General features: G+C 48.0%; 1 protein-coding gene across 2 annotated transcripts in view; it reads right to left on the bottom strand.

Moving 5' to 3' along the window:
• The window catches only part of CASS4 (Cas scaffold protein family member 4), a 41,385-nt gene that overhangs the window by 9,503 nt on the left and 17,459 nt on the right, over nt 1–14,423 (bottom strand). The window contains exon 2 of one of the 2 annotated variants that reach the window (XM_045885982.3): nt 4,628–5,050. In XM_045885982.3, coding sequence (XP_045741938.2) covers nt 4,628–5,050 — 423 coding nt within the window. The remainder of the gene's footprint in view (nt 1–4,627; nt 5,051–14,423) is intronic. The other variant, XM_064573378.1, reaches the window with a different exon arrangement.

Raw genomic sequence — 14,423 nt, 5'->3', positions numbered from 1 at the left:
GGTGTGAAGTGAAGGGACTCAAGGGGGCGGGGAGGGAGCAGGGGCCTGTCACAGGATGTGTTACTGGGGATGAGGGCCGATGGCGCAGCAGGAGGGGACCAGACCAAGGTGGCCCTCAGCCTTGGAGGCTGTGCTTATAACTGGATTCGAGTGAATCCTCCAGAACTCATGAATGTCCACTCTACACCGGGTACCACACTGGCTGCTCCAGGGGCCGCAGCTTCCAGACCTGGCCAGGGAGCCAACCACCTGGCGAACTTCAAAATGATACGGTTGCCCGGCTCCACGTCAGACCTCTCAAACAAGGACGTCTCCAGGAGGGGCCCGGGAATGGGTGATTTATATAAGGGAGTGCGTGCTGTCTGCCAGGGTCAAGGTCTAATGGGGGAGAAATAAGGTGGGGACACAGCCAGGACGCAGGCTGGAAAGCGAGACAGGGCCTTGAGGAGAGGAAAGGGTCAAGTCCAGAGAGTTGGCGGAGGGAGACTGCATTTCCCACTGGGTCCCCAGGAACCTGTCACTGGAAAGGGCTTTCTGAATTGGATCGCGTGGATGGAGAGGACCTGAATATGTGCAGCCGGGGAGGGCAGTCTAGGTAGAGGAGCAGCTTATGAGGACTAGATCAGAGTCCCTTTGTTCACGAGGGCGACCCGGTGTGGCATGAAGGAAATGCAAGTATCTACTTATTTATTTGCTCGTTTTGGGTGAAAGAAAGTGTACAGCTTGAGGCACTGGTAGGGACCAGTGGGTCCCACCACTGATCAGGCTGGAATGACGGACGCAGATAAAGCAGCCACAAAGCGAACGGGACAGACATTCCTTCCCAGGACACAGTCAGCTGTCGAGTGTCAAAATAACCTCCCTCCAAATGATGACTGCTTCCTCACTCACAGAGAAAACTGCTTCTCTAAAATCCTAGGCTCTCGGGAGCATTGCAGTCTGAAGTTCTATCAGTGAGAAGGAAACATCCCACTCTCATCAGAGAAGCAGGCTCACTTTCGGTCCCCAACACAGAGCTTGTGACACGAGGTATCAGATGCAATATTCCCCATCTCCCTCAGCCTGGAGGGTCCCAAAGAGAGAACAGCCTGCTTTGAAGTCTGGGCTGACGCTGAGCCCTTTACACACTGCCCTGTTGTGCATCGAGCCTATCAAGACAGGCCTTTGTATTCACGTCACCTTTTCCCACCCCCATAACTAATCAAGCTCCCTTATCCTCTGTTTGTGAGACAGCCCACGGTTCCTCTGCTCTGTGAACCCTCTCTCTACAGTGGGGCAATAAAGCTGACTTTGTCCCTCCTGGTCGTAGGCTGATTGGTCTACACTCCATGCTGGGTTAAATCCAAGCTCCTGACACGCCTGCCCTGTCCAATTCCCAGGCCATAGGCCGTCACCTCCACCTCCGGCTTATTCTGTCCCCTGCCACAGAGCTTTTCCAAATGCACTCCCATTGCCTCTTACCCTCTAAGACCCCAAGCCCTTTGGCTTTCTGTAGCTGACTTTGTGGGTAGACCACCCACGGAGGACGAAGGGGCTTTCCTGTGTGTGGAATTTCAGGCGGTGGAAGCTGGTTCAGAAATGCCCAGTGTTTCTTGAAACAGAAAGGTTCAAGGTGGCAATCAAGTAAGGAACATGTCTGAGAACCACGATTTCAAAATAGGGAGACAAAAGGAAACTCCAGTTCAGGAACTAGTGGGTCTGAGAATAATTCCACCAGGAAGTGGGACCCTTTTCACTTGAAATATGAAAGATTCCCCTTTCTGAATTCAAACCAACATCAAATATGTTCTTTGTATGGCGATTAAAAAAAAAAAAAAAGTCAGGCCAGCATATTACATTAAGGAAGTTGGAATAAAAAGTAAAACAAAGCTCAAGACAGTGGTTACCCTGGAGGAAGTGACCAGAAGAAAGTGTGAGGGGGCTTCTGGGGTGCTAGTTTTGTTCTGTTTCTTGATCTGGGTACTAGTGACTAAGCTATCCCCCTAGGATCTGTAGGTTACTTCTCAGTAAAAAGCTAATTTCGAAGAATAGATAGCATCAGCCACAGAGTCAGGAAAACGAAGAGCAAGGGCATGCAGAGTCTAAAGGCATGGGCAGCCACGTGCGGGCACAAGGAAGTTTCGGTCGCTGGTATTCATCCCCCTGTGACCCTGGCTGGGCCACCTCACCTCCCTGGAAATTAGTTCCCTCGTTTGTAGCATGACAAGTCATTCTTAAGACCCACCGAGGCCTCTTCCAGCGATAGAGACGTCTGATCCTGACACGTGGATTCCTTGATTAGACAACTCGAGAAGAGTGACATATTTTCACCTTTCTTGGTTTTTAATTTTTGGTCAACCTTAATCCAGTGATCGTCCATGCAGGGCTAAGGGGAGTCTGTGAAATGGGTCACCTGGCCCAGTTCCATGCCTGTGAACTGCCCATTGGAAAACAGCCCAAAGCTAGTGGCCGGATTTGCCTAGTTCTATCGAGCACTTCTGCCCACCAAGGAGTCAGGGCTAACCCCCAGACTACTCGGATCGGAAGCTTCTGAACTGGGTTTCATCCACTTCTTCTAGCTCCTTCCTTCTTGTGGTAGAAGAAGGAGTGGAATTATTTAGCATCACCAGAAGGCACAGCTTTGAGGAGCACTTAGAAGTGATGTGGCAAGACAGAGAGGTAGAGAGGGGTGTTGGGATGGGCCCACTCTCCCAGCATGGTTGTGGCTGCCCCGGAAGCCAGGTGACCACACTACTGATTTCCAAGCCACAGGCGGCATTTCTTGCTCTCAGAGACCCCCCTCCCCTCCCCCTGCCCCTGCAAGCGCATTGAAGGCGATACAAACAAAAAGTGGGGGAGGAGGGAGAAAAATGTAGATGGAGCAGCCACAGAGGAAACGGAAGCAGGAGAAAAAGGCAGGAAAGTTCCCCAGGTGTCTTACTGGGCCCACTTCAAGAGCCCCTGGTTTCTGAATTCCCCATCGTGGTTGTGGTTTCTGTCCACGGCCGCAGCCTTACAAGGCGGTGGGTGGGGGGCTCCCATCACAGACACGCTTCACGTCAAGGGCACATCTCCCAGCCAATGCCCTGACCCTTCGCCGAGTTAGGTTTAGAGAGTAAACGCATCGTTCTCTTTATTGCGATGCCCGCTAGAAGTTGGGGTCCACGGTCACTTCATTCATTTAACAAACGTTAAAGCGGTAGGAGCCTTCCCTGGGCTCGGGTGCCTGGGACACCCGGTGAACAGAAGACACGGCCCCCGTGTGCCTTTGGGGGAGAGGGGGAAACCCAACTTAACTTCGGCAGAGACTACTTGCTCGTGGAGGAAGCCCCACCAAGGCCCTGCTCTGAGTCAGCTGCTCAGACAGCAGCTGAGCGTGCCAGGCCTCCCGGCGGGCTGCCGCAGAAGGCGTGACCAGCTTCCTTGTGGGGTTCACAGGCGGGGGGGGCGGGGGAGCAGGCTTCCTGGACGCAGACCTTACCAGGACCCCTGCCCAGAGCTGGGGCCAGGTGGGATGTGTCCTTTGAGCTGAAAGCAAAGTGTGCAGGAAACACCCACAGTGACAGAAGACCATGCAAATCTGTTCTGTGTGCTTAACACCTCATCAAGGCCCAGGCCTGGGGACAGCAATACATTACTTTTCTCCTTTCTTCTTTAAATTCCTTTCCATATTAAAAAAAAAAAATGTTTTCATTCTACATCTACCTAGTGCTTCATTTCCTCTGTTTGTTTTTTTTTTTTTAATTGCTATTTTTGAAAATTGCAGATGTCATACATACTTATAGAACACACAAATCAACTTCCTGATCTCTCTGCTCATTGACTGGGCACCCACCCCAGGCCAGGCACAGTGGCAGGTACAGGGAATGTAAGAGTGACCAACTCCACTTCCTAAGGGGACCTCTGTAGGTGTTTGTTCTTTCAGTGGTGAGCACGCACACATATATACACACAGATCATTTGGGTTTTTTGGTTTTGTTTTGTTTTGTTTAGTTTTTGTTTGGTTGGTTTTGTTTAAATGGTTATTTTTTCTCCCTTATATGTGCCTCCTAGAACGACTTCATTTTTTTTTTGACAAGTGCCTAGTATGTTGTAGGGATAACAAACATTTATGCAACCAATCCCCCCGTTAACAAACATTTAGGCATCTTAGATTTTTCCTTATAACAAAAAATGCTATTATGGCCATGGCCTCCTCACCCAGATATATGTTTGCCTCCTTGGGTATTTCTGTAGCAATTCTGGAAGTAAAGTTTCTTGGCTGAAAGGAATATAGATGTTAAATCTGTTGGGTAATGTCTTGCCTTTGAACCAATCACTAGAAGTCCTAGTGTCCAAAAAGGCCATGGTGGAAGTCCTTAATACTTTCATGAACAGCTCCACTAAGCTTTCAATTTCCTGCCAAGTGGGGATGTCTTGGAGAGCAGGGGGCAGGGGGTGGGGTGGGGAATCACTAGAGTGCCGAGAATATTAGTGAGAACTGAACTGGGGGCCAAATACGAGCTCCCATCATCAGCCAATCAAAGGGGTCCAGGTTCCCACTTTGCACATTGATCCTCCCAATGGACACCAAGAACTCAAGGGCAAGGTCAGCCCCTGGGAGTTACATATCCCTCGACCCTTCTGTTTTATTTGGAAACATGCATACCTGTTTCGGAAAGCTTAAAGTCTTTTCACAGACGATTCTGGCGTGGGCAGGTGGGTCAGGGAATTCGTAGACTTGCGCGGTGGTGGGTGGAGGCCTCTCTACCCAGCCCTTCATGTGCTCATATACGGGGCCTGGAGTTGGGGGCTTGAGCAGGGTGGGTACCTGGTAGGTCTCCTCGGAGTTGGCGAGAGCTTCCTCCAGGCCTCTCAGGAAAGGGGGACAGGGCCTGTCAGCGGGGGCCTCAGGGAGGATTTGGAGGCGGTTGGCAGGGGCCAGACCTTGCCTTCCGTGGAGCAAACACTTCCACCAGCCCTCGCTTTCTGGCACGTTTTGTTCCAGAATGGTCAAGATGTCTCCTCTGCAGAAAGCCAGCTCGTAGGAGCAGTCTGGGTGGTTGTCATAAAGTGCTCTGGCCAAGAGTGTCTGGGGACGGGAGGAGAAAGAATTCATTGTTATTACTGTTGCCAACAACCACTCCACCAAGCCCCTGGCTTAGAAACACATTCTTTTTTTTTTTTTTTTTTAAGATTTTATTTATATATTTGACAGAGAGAGACACAGCGAGAGAGGGAACACAAGCAGAGGGAATGGGAGAGGGAGAAGCAGGCTTTCCGCTGAGCAGAGAGCCCGATGTGGGACTCGATCCCAGGACTCTGGGATCATGACCTGAGCCGAAGGCAGATGCTTAATGACTGAGCCACCCAGGCGCCCCTTAGAAACACATTCTTATGTTTCCTTGACCCCACAGGCTTTTGTCCCTACTCTTTGCCTGATTTATTCCGACCCATCCTTGGGGTCTCTGGTGGAATGTCATCTCCTCAGGGCAGTCTAACCTGTCGAGTCTCCTTTTTTTTTTTTTTTAAAGATTTTATTTATTTATTTGACAGAGACACAGTGAGAGAGGGAACACAAGCAGGGAGAGTGGGAGAGGGAGAAGCAGGCTTCCCGCTGAGCAGGGAGCCCGATGCGGGACTCGATCCCAGGACCCCGGGATCATGACCTGAGCCGAAGGCAGACGCCTAACGACTGAGCCACCCAGGCGCCCTAACCTGTCGAGTCTCCTGACTGTGCTCTCAGGGCACGGTTTTCATTTGTGATGACCATGAGCTTCTCGGGGGAGTGCGGCAGAGCACATAGTCGGATTGAAATCCCAGCTCTGCGACTTCTTAGCTGTGGGCCTTGGAGCAAATTAGTTACTCTCTCTGGGCCTCAGTTTCCTCGTCTGTCAAATGGGACTGATGATAACATCTTCCTCAGGGGGCAAGAATGAAAAGTGTTGTTAGGTACATAAAGCTCACTGAACAGGGCCTGGCAGTTAGTAGGTGCTCAGTAAAGGTCGGCTGTTACTGTCCTAATGATCATAGTGCTCTTTGTCTCGTTGTTGCTATTTTTCTCCTGAATTGGATTCTAAGTTCTGTGGCTGCTGGGACCATATCTCACTTATTTGCTGCTCTGTCCCCAGCATCAAGAACAGATTCAGGTGCATGAGAGATGCTCAGTCAATGTTCATTAGCGGGGTAGTGATGAAATAGAGACACAAGAGTTAGTGACTAGTCTGTGGTCACACAGCCAGGATCAAAACCCAGTCAGGGGCCCCTGGGTGGCTCAGTCGGTCAAACATCTGCCTTCAGCTCAGGTCATGATCTTGGGGTCCTGGGATTGAGCCCTGTGTCGGGTTCGGTGCTCAGCAGGGAGTCTGCTTGTCCCTCTCCCTCTACCGCTCCCCCTGCCCATGCTCATTCTCTCTCAAATAAATAAGTAAATTCTTAAAAAAGAAAAAAAAACCCAACCCAGTCAGTCTCCCTAATTCTCAGATTCATGCTCTTTCTGTAAGGCACATGGTCCTCAAAGGAAAATCACCCTGTCTCAGGGGCAGCAATGGGTAAACCTCCTTCTTATATGGATTTTTGCTGTAATTAAATGAAAGCAGTTTGTTTCTGTGGGTTTTAACATGATCACCTGTTATTATATCAATGCACACTTGTCACAGAAAAATTAGGAAATACAGAAAAGAAAAAAGAGGTGTAAATTATCCATAATCCCACCACTTAGAGGTAACTTTTCAGACTATTTTGGTATTTATCCCTCTGGTTGCTTTTTTCTTCCTTCGACTAAATTTAGTTAGTTATACCTCTTATACTCATAAAACAAAGCAAAAATGATGAGCCATCCCATTACATTTGTTAAGAAGTGTTGGTTTTATTTACTTTTTTGCATAAAGTTTTTCTGTTACAAAAATGGAATCGGATGTCTAACTGCTGAAAAATATTTTAAACACACAGTAAGGTCTCTATGTATTTAGAGAAACACTGTTGCCTGTCTATGTGAGAAGCATAAGTAAAGTCAGATCCTCCATGCAGAAACTGACAATCCCACATAAAATCTACTGCAGTTGAGGTCCTAGGAGATCATGAATAAGTTTTGCACATGGAACTTTCTTCTTGCTACAAAAGCAAGGACAGAGAGAGTACAAAACAATGATAATCAAATAGAAGAAAACAGAAATGCCTGCCACAGAGAACCACTGTCACTCCTTTGGTTCGTGACCTCTCAGATCTTGTGCATATTCGTTCATATACATACCGAGAGTCAGTTGTATTTTAAAAACCTCATGGGATCATATGCTACATATGGCTTTATAATCTGCTTTTTTTCTACTTAATAATAGATTGCGAACATTTTTCCGTGTCCATGAACAGCTTTCTTCATTCAGTATCTTTTTAAATAGTGGTGCCATTTTCCACTGTGAGGATGAACCATGCTTGTCCTTCCTGATTCTGGGACATTTTAGCTAATTCCAGTTTTTAGCTATTACAAACAGTGCTAAGATGATCCATCTTCATCGCTAAATATTTGCAACTTTCCCTATTTATTTCCACAGAGAAATGTCCAGGTGGGTGAAATCCTTAGGGCTCCTCCTTCCCTCATTGCCCTTGGGCATGGTTGACTCATGTACACTTTCGTCCATTGTGAATGAGACTGTCCATTTCCTCCCAGCCCATGACCCTCAGCATGAGCTCTCGGTTGGATGGTACATTTGTTTTAAAATCTTTGTCTTGGAAACTTGAGAGGTTTTTTAACTCATTCTTGGAAATTAACTCATTTTTAAAAAGAAAGAACATGGTCCTGAAGCATTAGAGGTGTGTGTGTTGTGAAGGACATTCCTGCCTGTGGGCATCTCCTCTCCCATCCCGGGTGAACCAGAAAATCTCCCCTGGGAGGGAGGCACAAATCTCACTGGTTGGAGGTGGAGTGAGTGTATGGGGTTACACTGAAAAGCAGAGAGCCCAGTTAGGGCTAATAAGCACCAATTTCCTTCTGGGTGTGAGGAACTCCACGACGTGTCCCCTTGGCCACCTACGTATTCCTTCATAAGGGCAGCCGACCTTGGCTGAATGTTTACGAGCTACGGCACTGTTCCCCGTGCTTGAGTTTGGGGATACCAACTTTGATCATGTGATGATCCACTCTGTGAACTTCCGAGGCTCCCCCGTAGCCCCTGCTCCCCCCAAACCTTCAGGGCCCTGAGAGATTGCACTCCCGCCTACATCTCTAGGCTCGTGGTATCACTTCCTCATCAGCCCCATAGGAGCGCTACCCTTTGTGGGGGCTTGAGTCCTTCCCACAGGCTGTTCCCTCTTTCCGAGAGTCAGCAGTTGTGTGCCTAGTTAGACCCACTCTTCTTTCCAGACTCCTCTTAGATGTCCCTTCTTTGCAAAAAGATTACTTGACACCCAGACTCCTTCAGACTACACTAGTCCTCCCCATTTTTTTTGCCCAATGCTTTTCCATGTCAGGACTGATGACACTCACATATAATTCATTAAGTAGGTGATGATCGTCTATTTGGTATCTATGTCCGGGCTAGAGCACTGGCTCCGGAAGAGGACACCTTCCTTGCTCTAACTGCATCCCCAGCTTCCAGCACACAGCAGGTGCTCATTGGTTGCTTTTAGAGTTAATGGGTGGAGAAGGCTGAGTAATGTAATACCCTTGTGTTCAAGTCTTTGGGAGATAAAGGGACACTCAGTACCGACATGAGAGCCCCTGTGTCTTTCTAGAGTAGGGTAAAAAGGAGGTTCTCTGAGACTCTCTGCCCATCCCATTAGGTGGCCTTTGGTGAGAATGACCACCAAGATGTCCCAAAGATGGGCCTCAAGACCAGGCTAGTCTGCACACTCAGTGACTGTCCCGTGAATGTAGTGTGAGTGTGTTTCCAGACTGCGGAATCTAGCAGAGATGAAGCATTTAGAGAGAAGAGAGTTTTAGAATCTTATAAAGAGTACCAATTAAAGGCCAGGATTTAGTGAAGTTCCATGTTACTTTGTAGATTTTTTTCTAGTTAATAATAATCTCTGTATAGTAAGAAAAGAACCTGAAAGGTTATGGTTTATTACCTTATCAGACTTGAACCAGACTTATAACTAAGCCCTGCAATCCTCTCTTAATAATCCTTTATTAAATTGCCTACAATTACCTAGATTCCTAAATGCTCTTTGACCCAGTTTGAACATCTTACTGGTTCTCTCATTAATGAATCCGTTTAATAAAGTCTTTGACATGAGCTCATTGTATGTTCTCCTGAGATTCATGAGTTTACCTTCCTGAACATTACACTTCAACTGTCCACACTGGCGAGAAAACAGAAACACAGTCTGCAACCAATCACCACAACTTCACGAAATACACTTGACACATCCATAAAAGAAAAAGCTGATCATCTGAGACGTGCCTGCATTTGTCTAGAAATAAGATCACGCGTGCGTACAGAGAGCAGTTGCTGCAGCGTGGTAGCTGCTCGGAAACGTCCAGATTGGCACCAGCTTCGTCGGTGGATTTGCCTGTTGCGAGAGGCGGGGACTGTTTCCTAGAGAACAGTGGGCTCGTACGATCACCCACTCCAGCGGGCACCCACAGCTGTCCAAGATGGTCAGTCTTACTACTCTGCTTCCAGCCTGCAGTCTGCAGTGCAACCCCGCCTACCTTACCGGCTGTAAACTCCCGGCAAAGGCAAATCCCATGTATGGCGCTATCACTTAATTCCCTTTGTTCTAATGGGCAGGGATGTCTCAGGACACCTCATGCAATCAGTCAATGTCTCGGAGTTTTAATAACAAAGCCCATCAAAGTTTCTGTTCCAGAAGAAGAATGTAACACAAGTGAGGGATCTGGAGCCCCTTCACCTAGAAGACACAGGACCATGTTGATGGGGCCCTATTTTGTGTTGGGAGTGATGCAGTCGTTGTATCACTTAGCTCTCAGAAGCCTCAGAGGTGGGTTTTCTAATCCTTGTTTTACAGAGGAAGAGACTGAGGGTCAGAGAGGTCAAATGACTTGTCTAAGGTCACTTGGACTCAAACTGCTCTTCTCACATCCATTATTGCACCATTCATTCCCCTTACAACCCATTCTCCAGACATTTATACACATACATATTTATATCCTTAAATCAGATTGTGTTGGTTTCTTATTTAAAGACTTCCAATGGGCGTCTGGGTGGCTCAGTTGGTTAAGCGACTGCCTTCGGCTCAGGTCATGATCCTGGAGTCCCGGGATCGAGTCCCACATCGGGCTCCCTGCTCGGCAGGGAGTCTGCTTCTCCCTTTGACCCTCCCCCCTCTCATGTGCTCTCTCTCATTCTCTCTGTCTCAAATAAATAAATAAAATCTTTAAAAAAAAAAAATAAAGACTTCCAATGGCTTCGAAATCCACTTAGAACAAAACCTGCGTTCCCTGTCTGGTCGCCCTCCTGGCCCACCACTCTGCCTGTTAATTTTCCTTCAGTCACGTTGTTTTCTCCCTTTTCCCAGAGCCACTAAGCTTGCTTCCACCTCTGGACCTTTGCCCTTGCTACTTCTCCTGCCCAGAACACTCTTCCGCCAGATCTTTGCATGACTGGCTCCTCTTTCAGATCTCAGCTCAAAGGTCACCTCCTGCAGAGGCTGTCCCTGCACGAAAGTCACCTCTTGCCGAGGTGTCCCTGACCACCCATGTAAGGCTGGTCTCCTCCTTTGCGTCCACACAGGACCGAGACGCTGAGCCTTTAGGCGTGCTGAGGAGAGAATCGAGTCAGGGCGAGCCAGACTTTTTCGGGGCGACGGGTGGTGTGGGGAGGAGAAGCGGTGGCAGCAAACACTCACCGCGCCCCTATGTCCCTGGCACGGGGCTAAGCTCTTTATAGATAACACTTGGAAGCAACCACCAGCCCACCCCAAGAGAGCCTAACAGCGATTGCAGGACTCTCTGAGGCCACTCACAGGGGTTTGTTTTGTTTTTTTTTGTTTTTGATAGGGAGTTAATTTGGAAACATCTGTGTAGATATTTAAGAGATGAAGGAAGACATATGTTTATATTTTTGTCCCCTGTGGGCACACTGGCAGTTAGATTCTGTGAGCAGTAAAAGAAATATCCCTAACTAATTTCCAAAAAGGGCATCTCCCTCAAATGCCCACCTTCATACAACAGCTGGAAGAGGGGAAAGGAAAATGGAATAAGCATTTGGAAGAAAGAAACAAAGACAAAGGGTAAGATTCTCTCTCTGGAGAGACCTTCACACAACCGCCAGATGCACTGTGTTCGCCTATGTTGAATCAGCAATGAGCTATGGGATTAATTAGCTACAATTGGAGAAATCTGGGATGTTGTTCATTCGTTCGTTCATTCATTCATTCATTCACTAAGATTGTATTGAGCGTCTACTATATACCCGGTGCCCTGCTGAGATACAGCAGTGAACAACACAGTTCCTGATCTCGTGCCAATCTACGTTCCAGTGGAGGAGACAAACTCCAATCAGATTTTCACAGAAAGCAGTATAGGATTTCTACCTCTCTTCTGGACAATGAAGGAAAACACAGGAAGTTATGAGGAATATGGGTGTAGTGAGAACGGAGCCGTGGGAATTGCGCTCTGGGGGTGAGTAGGAGTTAGTCACCTCAAGAGTGGGGGAGAGATCCTCCAGGCAGAGGAAGAGAAATGTTTGAGGGCCCGGGGCGGGGGGTGATGGAGGGAGAGAGCGCGTGTGTGAGAAGTGGGTGGTGAGCTGGAGGAACTGAAAGATGACCAGGCTGGGTGGAGAGAAGTAAACAAAGGATCCGGAGCTTGATTCCGTATTGGTTGCTGTTTATATCTGGTTGCTGGGCGAGAGGGATCGGAGGGAGCAACTGTGAGGCCAAAGAGGCTCGTCAAAGCCAATCGCCCAGGCCAGGTGGGAGATGCCTGCTCCGCTGAGATGAGGTACAGGTTGGATTTAGGACAGCCCGAGGGAGGAGGTGGTGGAGGATCGCATGCGACCTTTAAGGCGAGTCTTGAAAGAAAGGGCAGGATTGTAATTACCAGAGAGGGGAGGACGGACGCAGTACGGACCAGGGAGAGTAATCGCTTCTCAGGCTTTCTGTCTCCAGCAGTGGCATAGAGAGCCAGTCCCCGCAGCTACCGCTCTCAGCAGAACCAGATGGAACGAGCCCGTGGAGGAGTCACCCTCGGAAGCGTCACTTCTGGGCTTCTTCATTCATCACCCTCTAGACCAGGAGGGTGCGCACAGCTCCTTGGGAACTCCGCAAGAGCCCCGCCTGCCTTTCGGCTTTACTTTCCATTTTTCTTTTCTTTACTTCCCTTGAAAGAGCAGAGCGGCAGGAAATCAGAGCATTCGAGTGGGACAGCGACCCTGGAAGCCGTCTTCTGGGTTCGCCTCATTTGAGAGCTTTATGTGCCTGAGACCAGGAAGGTTACTCGACCTGCCTAGGGTCACACAGCGGCAGGCAGCAGCGTGGGGATTCAAGCTCGAGTCTGTCTGATTCCACAGCCTGCTTTGCCAGCTCGATGCACGGCTTCTCCAAATCCAGGTCAACCTCCTGCTCTGATCTGCTAAAGTCTAAAAGCATGTACTTTTAGAAGAAGCTGCTTTAAAGACATCCATAGACAGGAGCAGCGAACTCACATGATTATGGGAGCTGGGCAGAAAGTATATGGAGGCAGGCCGGGTGGAAGACATTTGGGAGTGCTGGAGACTGTGGCACGCTCACACAGATTTTAAAATACAACTTCTTGGGCCAAGTGAAGTGCTCTGCTGCTGAGTCCTGCCCATGGCTGGGGTCTTCGAGGCCCCATGCCGCTCTCCTTTGCAAACCCAAAGTTAATGGGCAGGAGGCTGGAGCATCTCGACTCAGTGCAGGGCTCCTGAGTGAACAGGTGATCGATTGGCTTTGGAGTGCCCCCTCCCACCCCGCCCCGTTACGTTGTGTTATGGCCAAGACTTAGTGCTAGCTGATCACAACTTGAGACTCTCTCTACACTTTCCTGCTTGCTTCTCTCCTCCCCTCACGGCTGACACAAGCACTATCCCTCACCCCTTGTACTCAAATTAAAGTTAGTAACCAGGGGGATTGGAGAGACCCCGAGATGATTTTCCTTCTAAGTAGCCAGAATATCACCATTTCCTTGGGAACGTAAATCATACCACAAGGTCTCCAGCTCACGGCAGGAAATAGTAAATAAGTAAGTGCCCCCAAACAAGAAATAAGAGACTCTACATGTGGCAAGAACCTTGAGCGGCAAGTGATGATTGGACCCCCGCTCTTACACCGTCATAGAACCTCATCACTGACAAAATGGGCATCTGTCTTCTACTAAACTCCTTCTTTGAAAAATGTCCTTGTTTAGCATTTTAGCTTCTTTCTCATAGATTCCATGATTTGTTTCCAAGAATTCTTAGTTTTAGGAGAAGGTGGCAGAATTGTTCATACTTCCCCTTTGAGGATCATGAGAGAATAGTAACACATAAACCACAATTCTTTTTTAAAGCATACACCGTAAATATTTCAAAGCCTTTGATGTATGGCAAGTATGAATCTCTGAAATTCGTAAAAGCTTCCCCTGGTTGTAGGAGCTTTGACTTTGAGATCAGTGAAAGCTTCTCTTATAGATCTTTATGGGGCAGCTGAACCCAGACTCAGAACATCAGGAGTAGACACAGAGCGGAGAAAGCCCTTTGATCGTCATTAAGGACAACAGTCTCCCCTCGAATGCACTGGAAGAATTCACTGGAAGTATCTCATGCTGTGTAAATACACAGATAGGCTTGGAAAGATCAAAGCAGAGAGAATGGTGCTATCAGTTGGCTTGCTCATGTTTATTTTCCATCATTTTTAAAAACACATTATGTTAAAGAAAAGTTTCCAAGAGCAGAAGCAAAATCCCCACACCACCTCCATTTTCTCATCCACATTCTCCAAAAAGGGAAGAAAGACAGAGGAAGAAGGACAACCCTGAGGGAGAGACAAAGTATCTATCTACATGACACTCGTTTTGTGAGAGGTTTTGATGGGTAACAACATTCTGTGAGGTAAGATGACAGGGTAGACGTGTTTTTAAGGAGTCCTGGCAAAGATAGTCTGGAAAGAATTCTCAGTTTGCAAACCCCACATAACAATGCAGCTTTCTTCTTACACATGCTGTGTGTCCCCTACTACTAACTTCCTGTAATTAAAGAGAAAGAAATTCCCTTCGGTCTTTTGGCTGCATATTGAGTCAGGCATCACGTTACTTTTGTTGTTTGCTATTTAGCCAATGCCTCGTGGATGAGGATAGCTCAGTCTTTCAATTTCTGTGCCAGGCACTGCAATAATTCGCCTGGATTATCTCTCTTGGTATTCACAATCCCAGGAAGCCGATACTGTGAGTCATATTCTGTTTGAGAGGTGAGAAAATTAAGGCACAGAGAGGGTGATTAAGTAGCTTAAGGCTGCTCACAGAGCAAGGCACAGAACCAAGAACGCAACACAGGCAGTTTTGACCC

This window comes from Mirounga angustirostris, unplaced genomic scaffold (assembly GCF_029215605.1).
Source record: "Mirounga angustirostris isolate CCGP_5_RB_7025 unplaced genomic scaffold, mMirAng1.0.hap1 SCAF_10, whole genome shotgun sequence".
In the NCBI taxonomy this organism is placed as follows: domain Eukaryota; kingdom Metazoa; phylum Chordata; class Mammalia; order Carnivora; family Phocidae; genus Mirounga; species Mirounga angustirostris.
This window is presented reverse-complemented; position numbering and strand designations above follow the sequence as displayed.